Here is a 17,860-nt window from a genome sequence, read left to right as displayed (position 1 = left end):
CTTCTTGTCTATCACTCGTTTAATATAATTATGTGAGAATACAAAAAATACATAGATTGACAAATTCTGATTTGATTTTTATTCCAATTCAGACTTGATACGACTGAACCCATTAATTTTGAAAAGAGAAGAAGATTAAATTGATCTAAATACAACTCAACCCAACTATAGATAATCGAAAGAATAATTGAACCATAGTTGAGTCTATCTTTGTTGAAAAAATTATCTCTAGTAATTTGGTATATATATTTTTGCAATTAGTAATATTCTATTTTGAAAGGGACAAAACAAATTTTAATAGACATGACAATTTATGTAAAAGGAGATAACTGCTGGAATATTTTCAGAAGTTTTTGAGCTCAAAGTATAGATATAAATAATTGAATCATGTAAAAAGGGACAACTAAAGAGTCTTTCTGGTATTCGTCCATCGTACGCTGGATATTTTACGAATATTTTAACGTAGTTTACTTTTATTCGGGTTTATTAATTGTGTTCAATAGATTTAATTTGTTGAGGTGTTTACGAAATGTATGTTTGCATGTGTTATATAATAGGTAAAATAGGTATAATATAAACAACACAAAATGACATATTCTTATGCGACTTTTAATTGGGTGCAGCACAGCACACCGAACAAATTAATGAGTTTATAGACCATCTCATGCTTATATTATGTTACATAATATATATAGTACATGCGTGGTTAACTTATAAAGAAGTTCAAAACACACCCTCCAAAAAGTGGAAAAACAGAAGCAGTCTAGTAGGAAAAAAAAAAAAAAGAAAAAAGAAAGAACGTCTCAAGAAAAAAGGTGGTATACTTTTATACTGACAAAATTAATAAAGCTTAATTTCCCATTTCATCAAAAAAGAAATAGATAAAAAAATAATTTAGTTTTATCTAGCGAGAATTAAAGAGTATGATTTTTTTTCAATTTAAACAGTGTGCTTATTCGTTCAAAGAAGAACATGTTAATTATTCTATAATCTTTACATGCATAAATTCATAATCATAAAAAATGTATGCTCATTCATTAAAAAAAAATGTTATTATATCATTTTTAGATCAATCACAAAAGAAGAGATTGCTCATTAATTCAAAAAATATATTATTCTATTATCTTAATTTACATAATCACAAAAAGGTATGCGAAACATTGATAGATGGGATGAAGTTTAATTGGAGATCAACTTCTAGAGCCAACCCCTCGGAAAAGTTATTCTTTTCTTCTTAATTACTTCGAGACAAGCTATATATTCATTACTCGGTCTTGACTTTGACTAATTACGCGCATTAATACATAATTAAACAAATTACGTACGTACTATCGCGCGTACACAAGCTTCTTCCTTTGGATCGTTCAGGAATAGCGCTATTTTTAGAATAGTAATGCTTGGTGCACCATTATTTTGACAACTTGACAACTTTATATCAAAGAAATTAATTTTGTCAATAATATTTGTCAACTATTTTGTCCGTATCTTCAATAAAATATATTATTTGTCAATGAAATTATTTTTCTGGCAATTATTTTGTATTAATAAAAAAATATTTAGGTCCAAAAAATCAAGAAAAAATACAAATTGAAATTCGATTAAAACATGCATAATTTCGATATATATATATATATATATATATATATATATAGAGTAAGGCTACTCTACTTTGCAAAGCAAAAGCCCTTCTGTGCTTTGTGTTTTGCTCCCTTGGATCTCCTTCAAGATTCATGCAAACTCAGATTGATTTGATTTCAAAATTTTCGCTGGATTCATTTTTTTCGGATCTCCATTCACTGGACGGTCCAGTAGAGACCCCCCTCCTTTCTCTCTCATTTCCCCGTGCCCCAACCTTGCTAGGGTTTTCTTGCCCTCCTTTCCGTCGGATCTGCTCCCCCACCTCCCGCCCTCTGTCCTCCCTTCTGCCACTGTCGCTAGAATTTTGTCCTCTCAGGCTACGCTTTCTACGCTGATGAAGTCCGCCTCTCCTCTCGCCCCGCTTACTCATCTCCTCCTAAGGCACCGCACCGCATTGCACTGCCGCACCACCAGTCCCACTCCTTTCTTTCTCTTGTGACATCAGGTGACATCAGGTAATCTGTCTCTTTGTTTTCTCCTTGTTTGGCTAAAATTCAGACTGTTGAAAGTTTCTTTTGGAGATTCGTAGAGTGAAGTTGTTGATTTTAATTGTCATTAGTTGTTTAAAATCTGAAATTATCGAGTCCTGAAACTTGTAACTGCTTCGTTGAGTGTTAGTTTTAGTAAAGATCAACAACTGTTTGACATAATGACAAAAAGAATAGAAAATGGCCAAGCTCATGAACAAATGATAAAACTAACTAATTCATTGGTGAGATATTGTGATGAATTCTACAGTAATGAGCTTAGTGTCAGCATTTGAGGAGTTAAAATTATAAGGGCTATGGAGTTGTTATCATGTGGCCTTCACAAATTGCAAGCTGTTGGTACCCAAGAGTTGCTGGCACACCCCGCATGAGGAACTCAGAAGAGATACGTGCAACAAAATTCTAATTGATGGATTAGGATAATTCTATTAATAAGTTTATTTGAATTGTATAATTGTATGCAAGTAGGAGGTGACTTTTATATATACTTCTATTGATCAATGAATTGTCAAGGGCTAAAAGTCAATGAATTACATATTTCTTTGTTATGTTATGTTGGCATCATATGGATTAGTGTTATGTTGTGTTGGAAATTTTGTTGGAAATCATATGCGTATGTATTGTTTTTTGCAATATTTGAATAATAACAGTGTGTATGTATTGATTTTTTTTTTTATGTTGCAAAGGAACAATTGAATGCAATGATGAACTCTCTCTCTTGGGTGTACCAACATTATAATTACATTCCAATTAGCGTTGGGTCAAAGCTCCTTGCGCCTCTCATGTCATCTCTTCCTGGCGGCTCTTCTAACAAGCATCAATTTTATATTCCTTTGCATAAACAAACACCAAATTCATTTTTCATCAAGCATAACAACAATACATGAAAAACATACACCACAGTAACATGTTTCTATTTCTTTGCATAAACAATATAAATAATTACAACCCTAGTCTCATTATAAAAAAAAAGAAACAAAAAAAGAAGTAAAAAAACACACACTTATACATATTAGCAGCATCCCATTTCCCATAGCAAAATTTTCATATAACCAATTTTACTCGAAACTATAAAAAAACACACACTTATACACACACTTATACATGTAGCCGGCCATGGATAACATCACAACAATCTGACCCCTGCTTTCCTTAATATGAGGAATTGCATAACATGTGGGATATACCGATTCCCAAAAGTTAACATCCTACAAAAAATATAAGGAAGTTGAGTTTATGTTTTATGTTTTGTTCCCGTTGAAAGTTCCAAATTTCAGAAACAAACATTGATTTGGGTGAGCCCTGACTATTACATTCCGTAGTTTTGCCAATTTTCTCATTATACACCTGAAGATTATTTTATTCATGAACTGAGGTCAAAACTGGTTAATTTTGGGTTAAATTGAGTCTTGGACTATTTGACTCAGTGATACCATTATTGAACTACAACACTGGAACCGGTATCTCTAGAGGAGGAAATTGTTATTGCTTAGTGATGAATTGCATTAAACTGGAAAAAAGTGTAGTCTTTGTTGATATTAATGTCCCCAGGATTATGTGGAAGCAGAGAGAGAGAGAGAGAGAGAGACCTGACCATGGGAGGAGATGAGTAAGCGGGGCGAGAGGAGAGGCGGACTTCATCAGCGTAGAAAGCGTAGCCTGAGAGGACAAAATTCTAGCGACAGTGGCAGAAGGGAGGACAGAGGGCGGGAGGTGGGGGAGCAGATCCGACGGAAAGGAGGGCAAGAAAACCCTAGCAAGGTTGGGGCACGGGGAAATGAGAGAGAAAGGAGGGGGGTCTCTACTGGACCGTCCAGTGAATGGAGATCCGAAAAAAATGAATCCAGCGAAAATTTTGAAATCAAATCAATCTGAGTTTGCATGAATCTTGAAGGAGATCCAAGGGAGCAAAACACAAAGCACAGAAGGGCTTTTGCTTTGCAAAGTAGAGTAGCCTTACTCATATATATATGTATATTTTTTATTACGATTCGGTTCCGGAAAGCTTATGAAGAGAGTTGCAAGAGTTTTGAGTAAAAGGTGCCATGTTAATGTCTTCAAATTTGCCTCTGGCTCTGACACAAGCATCAAGTGTAGTAACGTAATTTCCAAATTAAGAATGAAATATATTGCATATTCAGTAATTTAATTAATTTCCAAATACGAGGAACAATAAAAGTCTGGTTAATAATATGTAAATCTGGACTTTCAAAAAATAATAATAATATGTAAATCTGGTTTTTAAGTCAGGTACTTGATAATATGTCGATCAGATTTAAGATCTTGCACCTGTTTTATAAAGAGCTGAAGACCGACGTGCACCCGTCTTACAAATCAAACCAGTAAATAAAAAATAAATTAGAAATTCAAAGAAGGCAATGACACTAGAACTATATATATTTTAGTTAATAGAGTTGACTTCAAAAAATTTCTCTGAAATATTTACTTTTTTACCGAGCATTTGTAACATTTCATACACACACAAGAGATTGAAGAGAAGAGACTTTTGCAATTTTAGATCGATGGGTATAGGTGGAGCGATTTCCAATCTTCTCTCTTTGGGCGCCAAATTGCTGCCTGCTGTCAATGCCTCTGCGCAAACTCTATTGTCTTCCTCGCTTCCACCTGTAGATCAAAACCACCAAATTGAGGCTGAATTGGAGAGATTGATGAGGTTGCTGGAGCGAATCAGGGCCACCCTATATGATGCAGAGCAGAGGGAGATCAAAGATTTGTTAATAAAGCTCTGGTTGAAGGAGCTCAAGGGAGTTGCATATGATGCAGAGGATGTACTGGGTGAGTACCACTATGAACTATTACGGGCGCAAGTGGAAACAAGAGATGCTTCTCCACCAGATTCTCATAAAAGAAAGCTAATTCAGGTAACTTTGAGTAAATTATTTTGTTTTGATTAAAATTCAGGTAACTTATTTAATTTCATACTGCAAAGGGTGTGTGTTGTATGTGCATTGTGTTCATGAGTTTGGGTCACTAAGATAAACGTCTTAGTGAGGTCCATTCCTGAATGTACAAGAGAAAACCTTCTTTATGATACTTTTAACTTTTAAGTCGTAATTAATTTGAGTAACTGTAGAAGTGTGAGGTCCATCCTGACTTCATTTCATAGGCAACTGACAAGTAAAATGAGGAATTGAAATGCGCTGTACAAGTTTAGTTTCTTATACTAAGGAGTGCTAAGCAATTGGTTAATTTCCCAGCAGTAAATGGAATTGTTAATGAATATGAAGACAAACAAATGTATTTTCTATTTCCCTTGATGTGAAATCCCAAGCTTATAGTTTTCAACCTAGTCAAGTTCATTTGTTAGCAATATTTATTCCAACTGCCAAAATGTTGTAAGTTATTAGCACTAAAACAAAGAATATGAGAATGTAGTTTTACTCCATAGTGTCACAATCAGGTCCAGGTAGAGCCATATATACAAGTACAAGGTACCAGCTGGACATATGGCGTGCCACATTGCAAATCGCAAATATGTAGCAACTACTATACCATAACTACTATTATACTATTATCTGTGTATATGAATATTATAGTAGGCCATACACTCTCAAGTTAATTATTAACTTTCCAGGTTCGGTACGGCATGCTCGATCATATTAAGCAAATAAGAAGCAGGTTTGATGAGATTGTGAATGATCAGATTGCACTTCAGCTGTCAGAGGGAGATGGGCCCAGGCGTTGCAACAACGAATTACAAGTAGCTCCATCTAGTCACTTTGTTATTGACTCGAATATCTTTGGTCGAGAGAGGGAAAAGAAGAAGCTCATTGATTTGTTGTCCTCTGAATGTGATGTTGTTTCGGTGGTGACAATTGTTGGCATGGGGACATTGGAAAAACTACCCTTGCACAACTTGCCTATAATGATCTAAAAATCCGACAACGGTTTGATAAATTTGGGTGGATATGTGTATCAGATGATTTCAATGTTGAGAGGCTCACTAGAGAATTAGTGGAGTCTATTACATGTAAGGAGTGTGGTCTTACAAATTTGAGTGCTTTGCAAGAGAAAATTCACAAGGAGATAAGTGCGAAAAGAGTACTTTTGGTCCTTGATGACATCTGGAATGAGAAGAAGAGTCTTTGGGATCAATTTCAAGCTCTTTTTATGTCAACAATATTTGCAAAAATCCTAGTTACTACAAGGAACAATCAAGTTGCACGAATTATGCAAACAGAGCCAACATTCAACCTTGGCTATCTGTCAGCTCAACAGTGTTGGCAATAATTCAAACATTATGCATTTGGTGGAGTAGATCAAAATCATGACCCAAAGTTGGTAAAAATTGGGAAGCAAATCATGAACAAGTGTGGAATGTTGCTCCTAGCTGTGAAGTTAATTGCTAGCATTTTAAGGTATGAGGGGGAAGAAAAGAGTTGGAGAGATATTTTAGAAAGTGAGTTATGGGAGTCTGATACGAGTAATAATGAGATACTTCCAGCTCTTCAAATAAGCTATGCACGTTTTCCCACCTACCTAAAGTCTTGTTTTCTATATTGTTCCATGTTTTCTAAAGATCACAAATACAATGTAGAAGATTTGGGGTGTGTGTGTGTGCACGTGCCTCTTTGAGTTGGAGAACGGGATTGGAAAATGTAATAGGGATTGCAAGAGGGCTTCTACCTTCATCACAATTCTATTCTCAACATAATCCATAGGGACCTCAAAGCAGCAAATGTTTTATTAGATGAAGAGATGAATCCTAAGATTTCAGATTTCTGCACTGCAAGATTGTTTGAAAGAGAACAGGCAGTAATAAGCACAAAAACAGTGATTGGCCCTCGATCGGTATGTACATTCAATTTTATATATGCGGCATATGGAATATGTTCAACTGTTTTGCTTATTAATTTCCTCTAGTTGTGTTTCTTATATATGAAGTGGATGCATGTCTACTGAATAGATCACAGAGGGTATATTTTCTGTAAAATCTGATGTGTATAGCTTTGGAGTAATACTCCTTGAGATTATAAGTGGCAAGAGGAATCAGGGGAAGCAAAACCTTCTTGCATGTGTAAGTATTAATCTCGTATATTTTTTAATAATTTATATTAGCAAAACTGATGTGATCAAAGATAATTGCTAACACATACCTCACTCATAATTCACACTCTAGGCTTGAAAATTTTGGGAGGAAGAAAACATTTTGAAGCTACTTGATAAAGCAGTAGAAAACTCAGTTCTTACAACAGAGTTATAAAGATGTGTGCATGTGTGTCTTTTACGTGTCGAAGAATGCCCCGATGATAGGCTATCTATGGCATTAGTTGTCATGATGCTATCATGTGACAACCTGGAGCTACCGGTACCAAAAAAACCTTTAATTTGCAGAAGCATTGGAGTGTTCTATAATTATGACTCGATTAATTAGTGTTGACAATTTGAATTTCTATTTGCTTCTTTCATCAGATTTCGAGGAATTAATTGAGTAAATTCCAAGAATCTCCTTTTCAACTTTTTGGAATCCAAATATCGTGTATGAATCATACACGTGTATGCATAAGGTCATAATTCCGTTTTAACCAAACTGACAAATAAAAAGCAAAGGTAATGCTTTTCTTCTTATTGATTTAAATGGACCGTGGAGAGTTGGGCTTAGACAGGCCGTGAGGCCCTAAACCAGTTGAGCCTCTCTCTTCATTTCTTTGATTGGGATCTCCGCAGTCCGGACCCATTCCCATTTCACAATTCTCTCTTTCCCAATTCCCATTTCTCTAACCTACCCCGGTAACCCCCACCAGGCTACCAGACGCGCCGCGTCCGTGCCCGTGTCCGTGTCTCTGGCCCCCGTCTCCGTGATCCTAACTTTCCAGTACTGATTCTTCACTACTTTGTTAGTTCTGGTTTTTCATTTTATTTTCCAAGTACTGATTCTTCACTACTTTGTCAGTCCCCCTCTCTTTCCTTGCTTGTTTTTTGGTATATAGTGAGCATACTTAGTTTTATCTGCAATAGGTTGGACTCTTGTTTTTTCCAAGACTTCATGTGATTTTTTTCAAAACCCTAAACCCTAAACCTGAACTGTCAACTTGACTCGTTAAGTTCGCTAATAAGCAGCATGGTGAGGGTGAGAGCGAATGAGTCCGTTAAGCTTGCCATGGCGAAGCGGATAGCCATGGCGAAGCAGATAAATACACAAAACAAAGGAGGAGAGACTTCAAATCTTCCGACTCAAAGAAAAATCGGGGGAGGAGAGACTCCGAATCCTCCGTCTCCAAGAGAAATCAGGGGAGGAGAGACTCCGAATGCTCCGTCTCAAAATGCAATCGTGGGCAGAGGGACTTTGAATCCTAAGTCTCCAAGAGGCTCCGAATCCTCTGTCTCCATTGCGAAGGCGAATACGAAGCGGAGAAAGACTCAAAACGAAGGAGGAGAAACTTCGAATACTCCCTCTCAAAGAGAAAACATGGGAGGAGAAACTTCGAATTCTCCGTCTCCAAGAGAAATTGGTGAAGGAGAGACTCTGAACCAGACTCAAACAGAAATTGGGGGAGGAGAGACTTCTAATCATGGTTCCGAAAATCGGCCGATTCCGAGTTGACTCGGCCGAGTCGACTCGGAATCGGTGGTGTCCGAGCCGAGTTTTACCCGATTCTCGCGCCCGTTCGAGTTTTTCGGCAAAACTCGGATGAACAGTGCCGAGTCAGCCGAGTTTTCCGATTTTTTCAGCCGAGTCAGCCGAGTCGGACCGAGTCAAGCGAGTCTTGACCGATTCCAGACCGATTCAGGACGATTCTCCTCCAAATGAGCAGATTTTGCCTTTTCATTGCGTGAAATTGGGTTTATCGGAAGAGGAGTTTTTGATTTGGGAAGACAGAACGAAGGAATCTGTGGAGGAAGAAAGGCTAATAGAGACATTTCAAATAAACTTGGCGTACCAAGTCTATTAAATATAGAAATCTAAATAACATTGGCCCATAATGAACTAGGAGCAACTAGAAAACTCTGATAGGGAGATGGGCCACATGTAAGGTTTAATGACATATAAAAGACTGCCTCCACTTTTCTTTCTCCTCTCCATTTCGTTCTTTATTGGACCCATCCATTTTAGCATTTTTTTTACATTTTTGCACTTGCTTTCGAATTGTTTTTCTATGTTTTCTGTCTCCTTTTTTATTCTTTTTCATCCTTTATTTTTCTTTTTATATTTATTTATTTTAGGAATCAAAAATATTTTATTTATTAATTTCTTCTGTTATTTTAGGAAATGTTTACTATTTTTCAATTTTACAATCCGCCCCTCCTCATGTTTGCTAAATGTATTACTCAATTTTATTATTTTATTTGAGTGTAATATTTTGTCTTAATTAACATAGATTTTTTACAAATTATTTTTATCAATTTTTTCCTATTTTTTGGCTACAAAATAAGCTTCTGTCAAAAAAACCCGAGTTACCGATCCGATTCTTCCGATTCTGACCGATTCATCCGATTCTGACTCGGCGGTCAAAAATTCGATTCCGATTCCGATTCCGAGTTTCAGAACCTTGCTTCTAATTCTTCTGCTCGTCGAGAAGAGACCGGAGGAGGAAGAGAGACGGTCCCAATCGATACCGAGTTATTGGACTGCTCTATTTGCACAAATCCCTTGTGCCCTCCACTTTATCAGGTTTATTTTTCAATATTATTCTTTGGAAATTTATATCCTTGTGCCCTTGACTTTTTTTTTTAACTCAATTTTGTGCGATTATGCCTGAATTTATCATATGTGGAAATTAAAGGCAGCCCCAACTTGTGATTATGATTATGATTGAGTTTCATTTCTAGCCTATCCCAACTTTTTGGGAGTAAAGGCTTGGTTGTGGGTTGTTGTTGGAAATTAAAGGCAGCCAACTACATCAACAGTTGTATGTGGATGTAATATCTGGTGCAATTAGTGCACTGCAAATAGACTATAAACTGCATGTACTGTTTCATCCGATGCAATGCAAGCCTACTGGCAATTTGCCCAAAAAAGAAAAAAAAAAAAATACATCAACAGTTTCCATCATATACACTTTTGCATAGAACACCTCATACTTTTGCAAATTGAACTGATAAAGCAAGTATCGTGTCATATTTGGAGATGATAACTACCATATAGAATACTCATGGCTTATGGGGGGACTCCATTGGGAGTTGCATGTTTTGTTAGATGGTAGCACTATTATCTTAACGTACTTGCAGATCAAAATTATGTTAATTTAATTTGTATTCTTGGTTCAATTTGGTACAACTTAAGCATTTTTTTGTTTTTACCCTATATTACAAATACAAAATCTGATACTTTTGGCAGTGTATGAATGGGCATGTGGCGTGCCCCTCTTGCTGGTCTAAAGTACATCACAAGTGTCACATATGCAATGTTCCTGTAGTGACCCGCAACATTGCACTCGAGAAGGTTTTGGAATCAGCACATCTACCTTGCACTTATGCCAATTTAGGTTGCCGTGAGTTTGTTTCCTACTCACAGAGGCAAGTGCATGCGGATACATGTGAATTCGGCCCCTCTTTATGCCCAATTCCAGGCTGTGCTCACAAGGCGTCTTCAGGTGCACATTTTTGTTTGTCGATACTTTTTTGTCCTTGTATTAGTACAACTAATCCACTAACATGTAAGCAAAAGCTGCAAAACAATGACCACAAGCACAAAAATGGAGGGATTAATGTTGTGGAATGGTGGTAATATGAAGTATTGGTTGGTGCTGCACAGTTGTACTGTTCCCAATTGAAATTTAAGCTGCATATTGCATATAGAACAGCTTACTAAATCTTTAGTCTTATGCGAACCTTGATTTCTCAAATTTTCTGATGAAAAGTTCATTTGCAAAATCAAACCTTATTTTGGTTCCTTTATTTGTCTATGCACAATGTTGTAGGACAATGGCGGGGACATTTTCTTCAAGATCACCGGGACCGCAGCATTTACTACTGTTATGGTCACTCCTGCACTGTAAAAATATATGAAGAGGATCCTTATTATATCTTTCTTGGGCCCGGTAAAGATCTGTTTCTGCTTGTGAAGGAACCCATTGCCAAATTTGGGAATGTTATATCTTTGTTTTACGTTGATCTGCCCGATCGCGACAATAATTATTTCTCATATGAACTTGAGGAGTGGCAGACAGATAGAATTTATAAGTCGCCAGCCGTTTCAATCAAGGAGTGGAAGAGAGGTGAAGTGCATGTTTCTTCCCTTTTGGTACCATCACAGGTTTTGTTGTCGGGATATAAGGTACATGTTTTAATAAATAAAAAGAGTAATGTATCCTCGTCAGACTGAAGAAGATGACCTTCATCTAGGATGGTTCTATCTATGTAACTCGTGTCAGTAATCTTCCTTGTTTTGAAATACTATATCAGTTGTGGAGTAACCATAGTAGTCTTGAAGGAGATGGCCTTGTTCTAGGATGGATCGGTCTATGTAACTCATGTCAGTAGTCTTCCTTGATTGGGAATTCTAGCTTAGTTGTGAGCTTAAAATGTCTGTTTTATTTCTTTTAAATAATTTTGTTTGTTTGTCGTCAGCATTTGGCACTTAATGGTGGACTGGTGTTGTGATATGCTGATTGTAGTTTAGTTGTCTACATTCCATTTAGTGGCAATTAGTGGTCTTTAATTTGACACTTAATGGTAAACTAACATGTATTTGGTAAATAAAATGAAAACTGTACGTCTGTACATATACCCTGCATATGGTAAATTAACATGCACATTATAATATTTCATTCCTGTCAAATTGAAAGACACAAATAAGTCCCAAGTGAGCTTTTCAATTGTAAGTGCAACTTATTAAGTCTCAATTCTATTCAATTTCCCAATTTAAACTAAATTAAGGTCCATAAGCCCCTTCTGGATCTCCAATTTTCCATACCACATGCATTGACTCTAAGCAAGAAGAACATGATACAAATTGAACGTGAACACTGATAGCCTGAATGGATGGGTATTAGCTGACCGACATATTTAATTATTTAACTCCATTTTTTAGTTTTAAATTCAGAGCTAGGGAACTGGGCAACAAGTTGCCCAATTAATAATTGAAGGTGTATTACAGTTTTTGGAAAAAAAATTATTGAGCATGTTTTAGTTGTAATTTTACAAGGAAATTTCTTATGGCAACATCTATATATTTCTTTAGCATGTGAACAACGCACAGAAATTGCATTAGCAAAGACAAATATGAGTTCCACAACTCATGCTTGGTTTCAAGTATTAAAGCTTAAAAATTAGCATGAATTTGATTAATTTATTGTCTATATATATTATAATCAATAACCAGAGAGTATTTAAGAAGAAAAACAAGGAACAGGAAAATCTGTTTATTTTATTCCAGTTTATTCATTATGCAAAATACAGTCTGCTATCACATATATATTAGTTCCTCCACATAAAACTTATGATTCTAATAAAACAAAATATATTACTAATTAGTAATTACAATCATGAATCTGCTTTCATGAACTTAACTTGGAAAGGCCCGCCATTCAAGCCTAGCAGCCTCTCCTCACTTTCATAAAAAACACCCAAATCCCCACACACCGGCCTACAAGTGTCACACACAGTCGGACAGAATACCAGCTTGTAGTAGTCTTTATTTTCCCATTTCTCTATCTTAAACCAATTACTCAGCGTCTCCTTCCCCGGATTCCCGTTTATCCCTCCGGTACTTACATATCGGTTGCCTCCTTCAACATCTTCGAGTTTCCATGTCAATGACGTGATACATATTGTAATAGCCTCAAATTGTATGTTGATGTCAGTGGAGAGGTGAACAACTTTGTCTTCCGGATTTACGGGATGGAAGATCAAGGGTAAGCCTCTTTCGAGCTCATTGGGATCTTGAGCAACATAAAGAGGGCATAGTTGGTCATTGTGTGAAGTCATGATTAGGCCTCCGCCTCGGCCACGGATTACTGGTAAAATGTAATATTGGTTTCCTGTGATCAAAGCATCGCCATCGGTGTCGTACACTGAGTCTAATGTGGCAGCATTGGAGGTGAGAAAGGAAAATAGTAAGGTCACAAGAAGAGAGATGGAAAGGAGTTGAAACTTCATTGTATAAAGTTCTCTGATGGAAGTAGTATATAGACAGTTCTGATTGGTATATATAAAGTAAGTTGAAGCCTATAGGAAGTTTGGCAAAGAAAAGTAAACAAATAATTAAATAAGATTAAGTTGAGATTTGAACAGATAATTAATAGTGACATGTGAAGGGGAAACTTTGACTATCTCTTGATTTTTTTTTTTCCAGAGATCAATTGTATTACAACTGTACTCATAATTAAGTTGTACTTCTACTACATACGCACGTGTTTGGTTGTCAAATAACGAGGGAGAAATTAGATGAAATAAGTCAAATTATTGATTTAGACTGATTAATTTATTTCACACTTATTATTGCTCCCATAGAATTTATTGTAATCAACATGTTTTATTTTTTAATATTTTATTTATTTAGACGAATTAACTTACTCTATACTTAATATGTAAAATGAAGTGTTAAATCAACGTAGAATGAAATAAGTAATTTAATATTTTTTAAATATAAATCAAATTAACATGACCGATCATTCGGAAGTGGATAATTTTAATGATGCCTAAATGAATTGGATGTGATCTGATTCTATCCAGAACCTGTTTTATAATCCAAACCCATTATCTTTCTTCTCTCCGCTCACTCCAACGTTTGAATCCTTTAAAGCCTTAAGGGTTTGAACTAACAACAGATTTTTTTATTACAAATTTCTCTTAATATTTCTCTCCACTCCAATATCTATTCGGGTATCCAATCATGTCTTTGATTTTGATTTGTTTTTCCCATTGGTTTAAATATAAACTTAGATGAACTAACTTTAATTAATCATTCATTTTCATATTTGAATTATGTTAATTAGTATGTTTATGTTAAAGTTCTTAATTATAACTTAATTACTTGACAATTATCTATTTTGTATATGTATTCGTAAATTATTTGTTCCTTATCTATATCTGTCGTTAAAGGCGGATTGATTTAAAATTTTGACATTTATTTCCTATCGGATACGAATTTGATATTAGTATTATTCTCTCTGTTCATATTCCTAGAGTTCTCCAATTTAGAGGTTAAAGAAGCAAAATCGGTCATGTTAGAGAGCATTTGTTTATCCGAGATTTCAGTAGTTAATTTAAAACCTCTGCAAAGACTTTTGGACTTTTGGGATATGTTTGAATGGTATGAGAATAGTGTTATTCTCATAATAGCAGTGTTATTCTAAATTAAGTGCATCCAAACAATCACAGGTGCTATTTTCAACAAGCAGCACTATTCCGTTGTTCCAACAAAAAGTAGGAATAGCGACTGTTACAAAGAGTGCATCCAAACAACATTTTAACTATTCCGAATAGCTTGAGTTAGCACTATTTTTTTATCATGCTATTTTCAAATAGTAGCTATTCTCGTTATTCTAAAGTGCATCCAAACTCACTCAACTTTTGGGTATTGACGATAATACGGAGAGATAATAATCTTTTCAATGGAGCAAAATTCATATTATCTAAAATTAAGGATTGGGAAAAGAGAAAAATCAAACCAAAGTCAAGCACGAAACAACAGCAAGGCTTGATGTTTGGTACGTACGGAGCGATAGCGACCCTTGGAATATTTAATGGATCAGACTCATGAGTTCGAAATTTTTTTAATTATCACTTTAATAAATTGAAATTAAATGATTATTACTCAATTAATAAAAATTTTATATTTACCACCCTCTCAGACTGAATCCACACACGGATCACAATCAGTTTGCATATCCAATCTGCATACCAAATCCGTTCGCAAATTCAATTTGCGCACAATTTTTTTTTTAATTTAACAATTCGGATCCCGTCAAAGGAAAAAAGAATTGTAGACCGTGTCTCGTGCTTTGTGTCTAAGGAAAAAAGAAATGTAAATAAATAATCAAATAAGAGTAAAGTGAGATTTGAACAGATAATTAATAGCAGTGTTCTAAATACCACGCTATAGCATTTTTGGATTCTAAACGCTAAGCTATGACATCAAAACGCGCTATTTGAGCTACAGACGCTATAGCGGTAATAGCGGTTCGCTATAGCGCATAGCGTATAGCCCAAATAGCGCGCGCTATGCAACATGAGCTGTTTTTTTTTTCTTTTCAATTTATATGGACTTTAAATAAAGGTTCATATTAGATTTGAACCGTGATTTTTTTTTTGCAATTGAAGTACTAAGTTTTATATTAAATTATTAATTATTAAATGAGAGATTCATCAAACGAAATCAAATAAGGAAGCTACAGCGCGTAATGCAACATGAGTTTTTTTTTCTTTTCTTTTTCAATTTATATGGACTTTAAATAAAAGCTTAGATTGAATATATTAAGATATTTCTTGAAGTGACAAAATGATACTTACTATATGGTAGTTTGAATATTTTGAATAGATTAAGATAGTTAATTATGCCACGATGTCTATGTTATTTTGAAATTTAAATAGAAAAAAAGATAGGTTATGTCATGATGTTGAATATATTTTGAATATAAAAAGATCAATAGTTTATGATATTAGTATTACTATGGATATCTTGAGACATAATTTGGACTTTGTATTGGTTCAATATGAATATTATAATTTTTTAATCAATTTGATGTTATTTATTATTCTATGAGACTTAGATAATGCTGATATTTAGTACAAATATATGATATAATTTTTATAAAAATAAAAAAACGTTATGTGGCATAGCTTTCGCTATAGCGATGCTATTCGCTATAATTTTTTTGTAAGCTTCCCGCTATGACACAATATACGCTATTTAGAACCTCTTGATTAATAGTGACATGTGAAGGGGAAATATTGACTATATGTTGATTTTTCCAGAGGACAATAGTACTACAACTGTACTCATAATTAATTGGATAGGATTCACATGGTATATGAACCGTTGGTGGATCAATCTTGTAATTTGTACTAAGTATTACGCACGTGTATGATTGTGAGATAAAGAAAAGAGAGAAATAAGATGAAATAAGTTAAATTATAGTTTTAGGCTAATTAATTTATTTCACACCTTTTTTTTAAGGATTCGTTGTAATGAATATGATTTATTTTTCAATATTTTACTTATTTAGACGGATTACTTTATAATTTTATGCTTAATCTATAAAACGAAGTGTAAAATTGACGTAGAATAAAATAAGTAATTCAATATTTTTCTTTAATATAAACCAAATTAACGTGACCAATCAATTAGGAAACAGATAATTAATTTTAATGGTATGTAAATAATAAAATTAATAATAAAGTAAACAAGGTAAATAATGAAACAAAATGATCAAAGTGAGGGTCCAAATGAATAATGACCTTATAATTAGCAGCTTCAATTTCTATTAGAGATATGTAATTTTGGACGAATCCGGCACTATAGTTTGTACAGTACTCGCTACGCAGTTTATATTCTGCTATTTTTGAATGATTTATTCATTTACGAAAATGCAAGAAGGTTTTCAGAAGTTGAAAAATATTCATTTACGAAAATTCAACAAGATTTATTTTAGTCATGGCAGTTTAGTCATTTATTAAGATGGAGATATACCATGGAAAAAGGAATATAGACTTTCAATTAAGAAAAAAGATTATGATATATAACTTAATTTCTAGACGAGGTGTAAACAGATCGGATACATATAGATATAGCGAATAAACTGTATTCTTTCCGTTATAGTCAGATACAGATACAAATATGAATAATTTCAGACAGCGGAGGCATTAGACTTTTGCTCTATAATTTGTGATAAAAGTCTACATTTACAACAAATTGACCCTCATATTTTTTTTGTGAAAATTTATACTATTGAGTTCTATTCTTTAAAAAAAAAAAATTTGTGTATAATTTGAGAGGTTTCTACACTTTCGAGGAACCCTTAGTGGGGTGAATCTGACTGACTGGTCAGATCTTCTGCAACTTATTAGCTCAATATCTTTTCAAAATGAGGGTGATGTTCTAAATCTCATATGGGACCCAACAGGGAAGTATTCTACTTAGGCTATCTATAAATTTTTAAATAATAGAGGGCTGTTAGCTGCACATCCATTGATCATGGTGGTCATTATCCATACCACACAAAATTAGAATCTTTATGTGGCTTAATATGCATAGGAAACTTCTCACTAAGGATGTCCTTGTCACCAAAGGTTGGACAGGGATAACCACATGTCATTTTTGCTATAATACAGAAACTAGAGACCATCTTTTCTTGATCTGTCAATTTGCTCAACAGGTCTGATTCTGGTTAGGAAAAAGTCAATTGTTTATGCAGAATTGGGGTTCCTGGGATGACATCTTTCACCAGGCTCTTACTCTTACACCAGTAGAAACACATGGGCTACATAACTTTTAGTGTTGTATGCTGGGTGATATGGAAATATCAGAATGATGTGTGCTTTAATGACTGCTAGCACAAATCAGTTAGAACTATCATTTTACTCATTAAATCTACTATTGCTTACTGGACAGGACCTATTAAGAAGAAGGTTAAGGAAGCAGCAATGGGATGGATGTCTATTATTGAACATGCAGTGCCCCCTGGATGTCATGCCACCTAACATGGAGTTGGTGATTTTCCAAGCTCCTGGAGTTACTCCCAGTGATGAATGAAGCCACAGACTTACAACTTACTTTTTGTTTACCCCAGCCCTTGTCAAAGAGGCTTAGCTATAGATAGCTTAAAATA

At 34.8% G+C, this 17,860-nt stretch overlaps 2 protein-coding genes, 1 long non-coding RNA gene and 1 pseudogene across 4 annotated transcripts; 2 read left to right on the top strand and 2 right to left on the bottom strand.

The window, feature by feature from the left end:
- Positions 1 to 3,019: 3,019 nt before the first annotated feature.
- Positions 3,020 to 3,922, bottom strand: LOC144549202 (uncharacterized). The gene is made up of 2 exons (XR_013509622.1): positions 3,716 to 3,922; positions 3,020 to 3,334 (listed from the first exon to the last, which is right to left on the bottom strand). It is a non-coding gene; the product is annotated as an uncharacterized LOC144549202 (long non-coding RNA).
- A 702-nt stretch (positions 3,923 to 4,624) lies between these two features.
- Positions 4,625 to 6,687, top strand: LOC144549114 (putative disease resistance protein RGA4). Its single transcript, XM_078297860.1, has 2 exons — positions 4,625 to 5,008; positions 5,722 to 6,687. The coding sequence occupies exons 1-2, from the start codon at positions 4,649 to 4,651 to the stop codon at positions 6,019 to 6,021; spliced, it is 660 nt and encodes a 219-aa protein (XP_078153986.1). The 5' UTR covers positions 4,625 to 4,648; the 3' UTR covers positions 6,022 to 6,687.
- A 2,959-nt stretch (positions 6,688 to 9,646) lies between these two features.
- On the top strand, positions 9,647 to 11,692 carry LOC144549069 (E3 ubiquitin-protein ligase SINA-like 10). The gene is made up of 3 exons (XM_078297824.1): positions 9,647 to 9,759; positions 10,426 to 10,681; positions 11,009 to 11,692. The coding sequence occupies exons 2-3, from the start codon at positions 10,429 to 10,431 to the stop codon at positions 11,410 to 11,412; spliced, it is 657 nt and encodes a 218-aa protein (XP_078153950.1). The 5' UTR covers positions 9,647 to 9,759; positions 10,426 to 10,428; the 3' UTR covers positions 11,413 to 11,692.
- Positions 11,693 to 12,435: 743 nt separating this feature from the next.
- LOC144549126 (kunitz trypsin inhibitor 5 pseudogene) lies at positions 12,436 to 13,212 on the bottom strand (annotated as a pseudogene). The gene has a single exon (XR_013509580.1). The product of XR_013509580.1 is annotated as a kunitz trypsin inhibitor 5 pseudogene (transcript).
- Between the last annotated feature and the right edge of the window lie 4,648 nt (positions 13,213 to 17,860).

The sequence above is a fragment of the Carex rostrata genome, chromosome 34 (genome assembly GCF_964058835.1).
Source record: "Carex rostrata chromosome 34, lpCarRost1.2, whole genome shotgun sequence".
NCBI lineage: Eukaryota > Viridiplantae > Streptophyta > Magnoliopsida > Poales > Cyperaceae > Carex > Carex rostrata.
Note: the sequence above shows the minus strand (reverse complement) of the source record. Positions and strands in the feature narration are given on the sequence as shown.

Bases quoted from the DNA above. Each gene is read 5' to 3' on its own strand.
- LOC144549114 (XM_078297860.1), top strand. From the start codon at position 4,649: ATGGGTATAGGTGGAGCGATTTCCAATCTTCTCTCTTTGGGCGCCAAA. The intron at 5,009-5,721 runs GTAACTTTGAGT...TTAACTTTCCAG, and splicing joins ATAAAAGAAAGCTAATTCAG to GTTCGGTACGGCATGCTCGA.
- LOC144549069 (XM_078297824.1), top strand. From the start codon at position 10,429: ATGAATGGGCATGTGGCGTGCCCCTCTTGCTGGTCTAAAGTACATCAC. The intron at 10,682-11,008 runs GTGCACATTTTT...ACAATGTTGTAG, and splicing joins TGCTCACAAGGCGTCTTCAG to GACAATGGCGGGGACATTTT.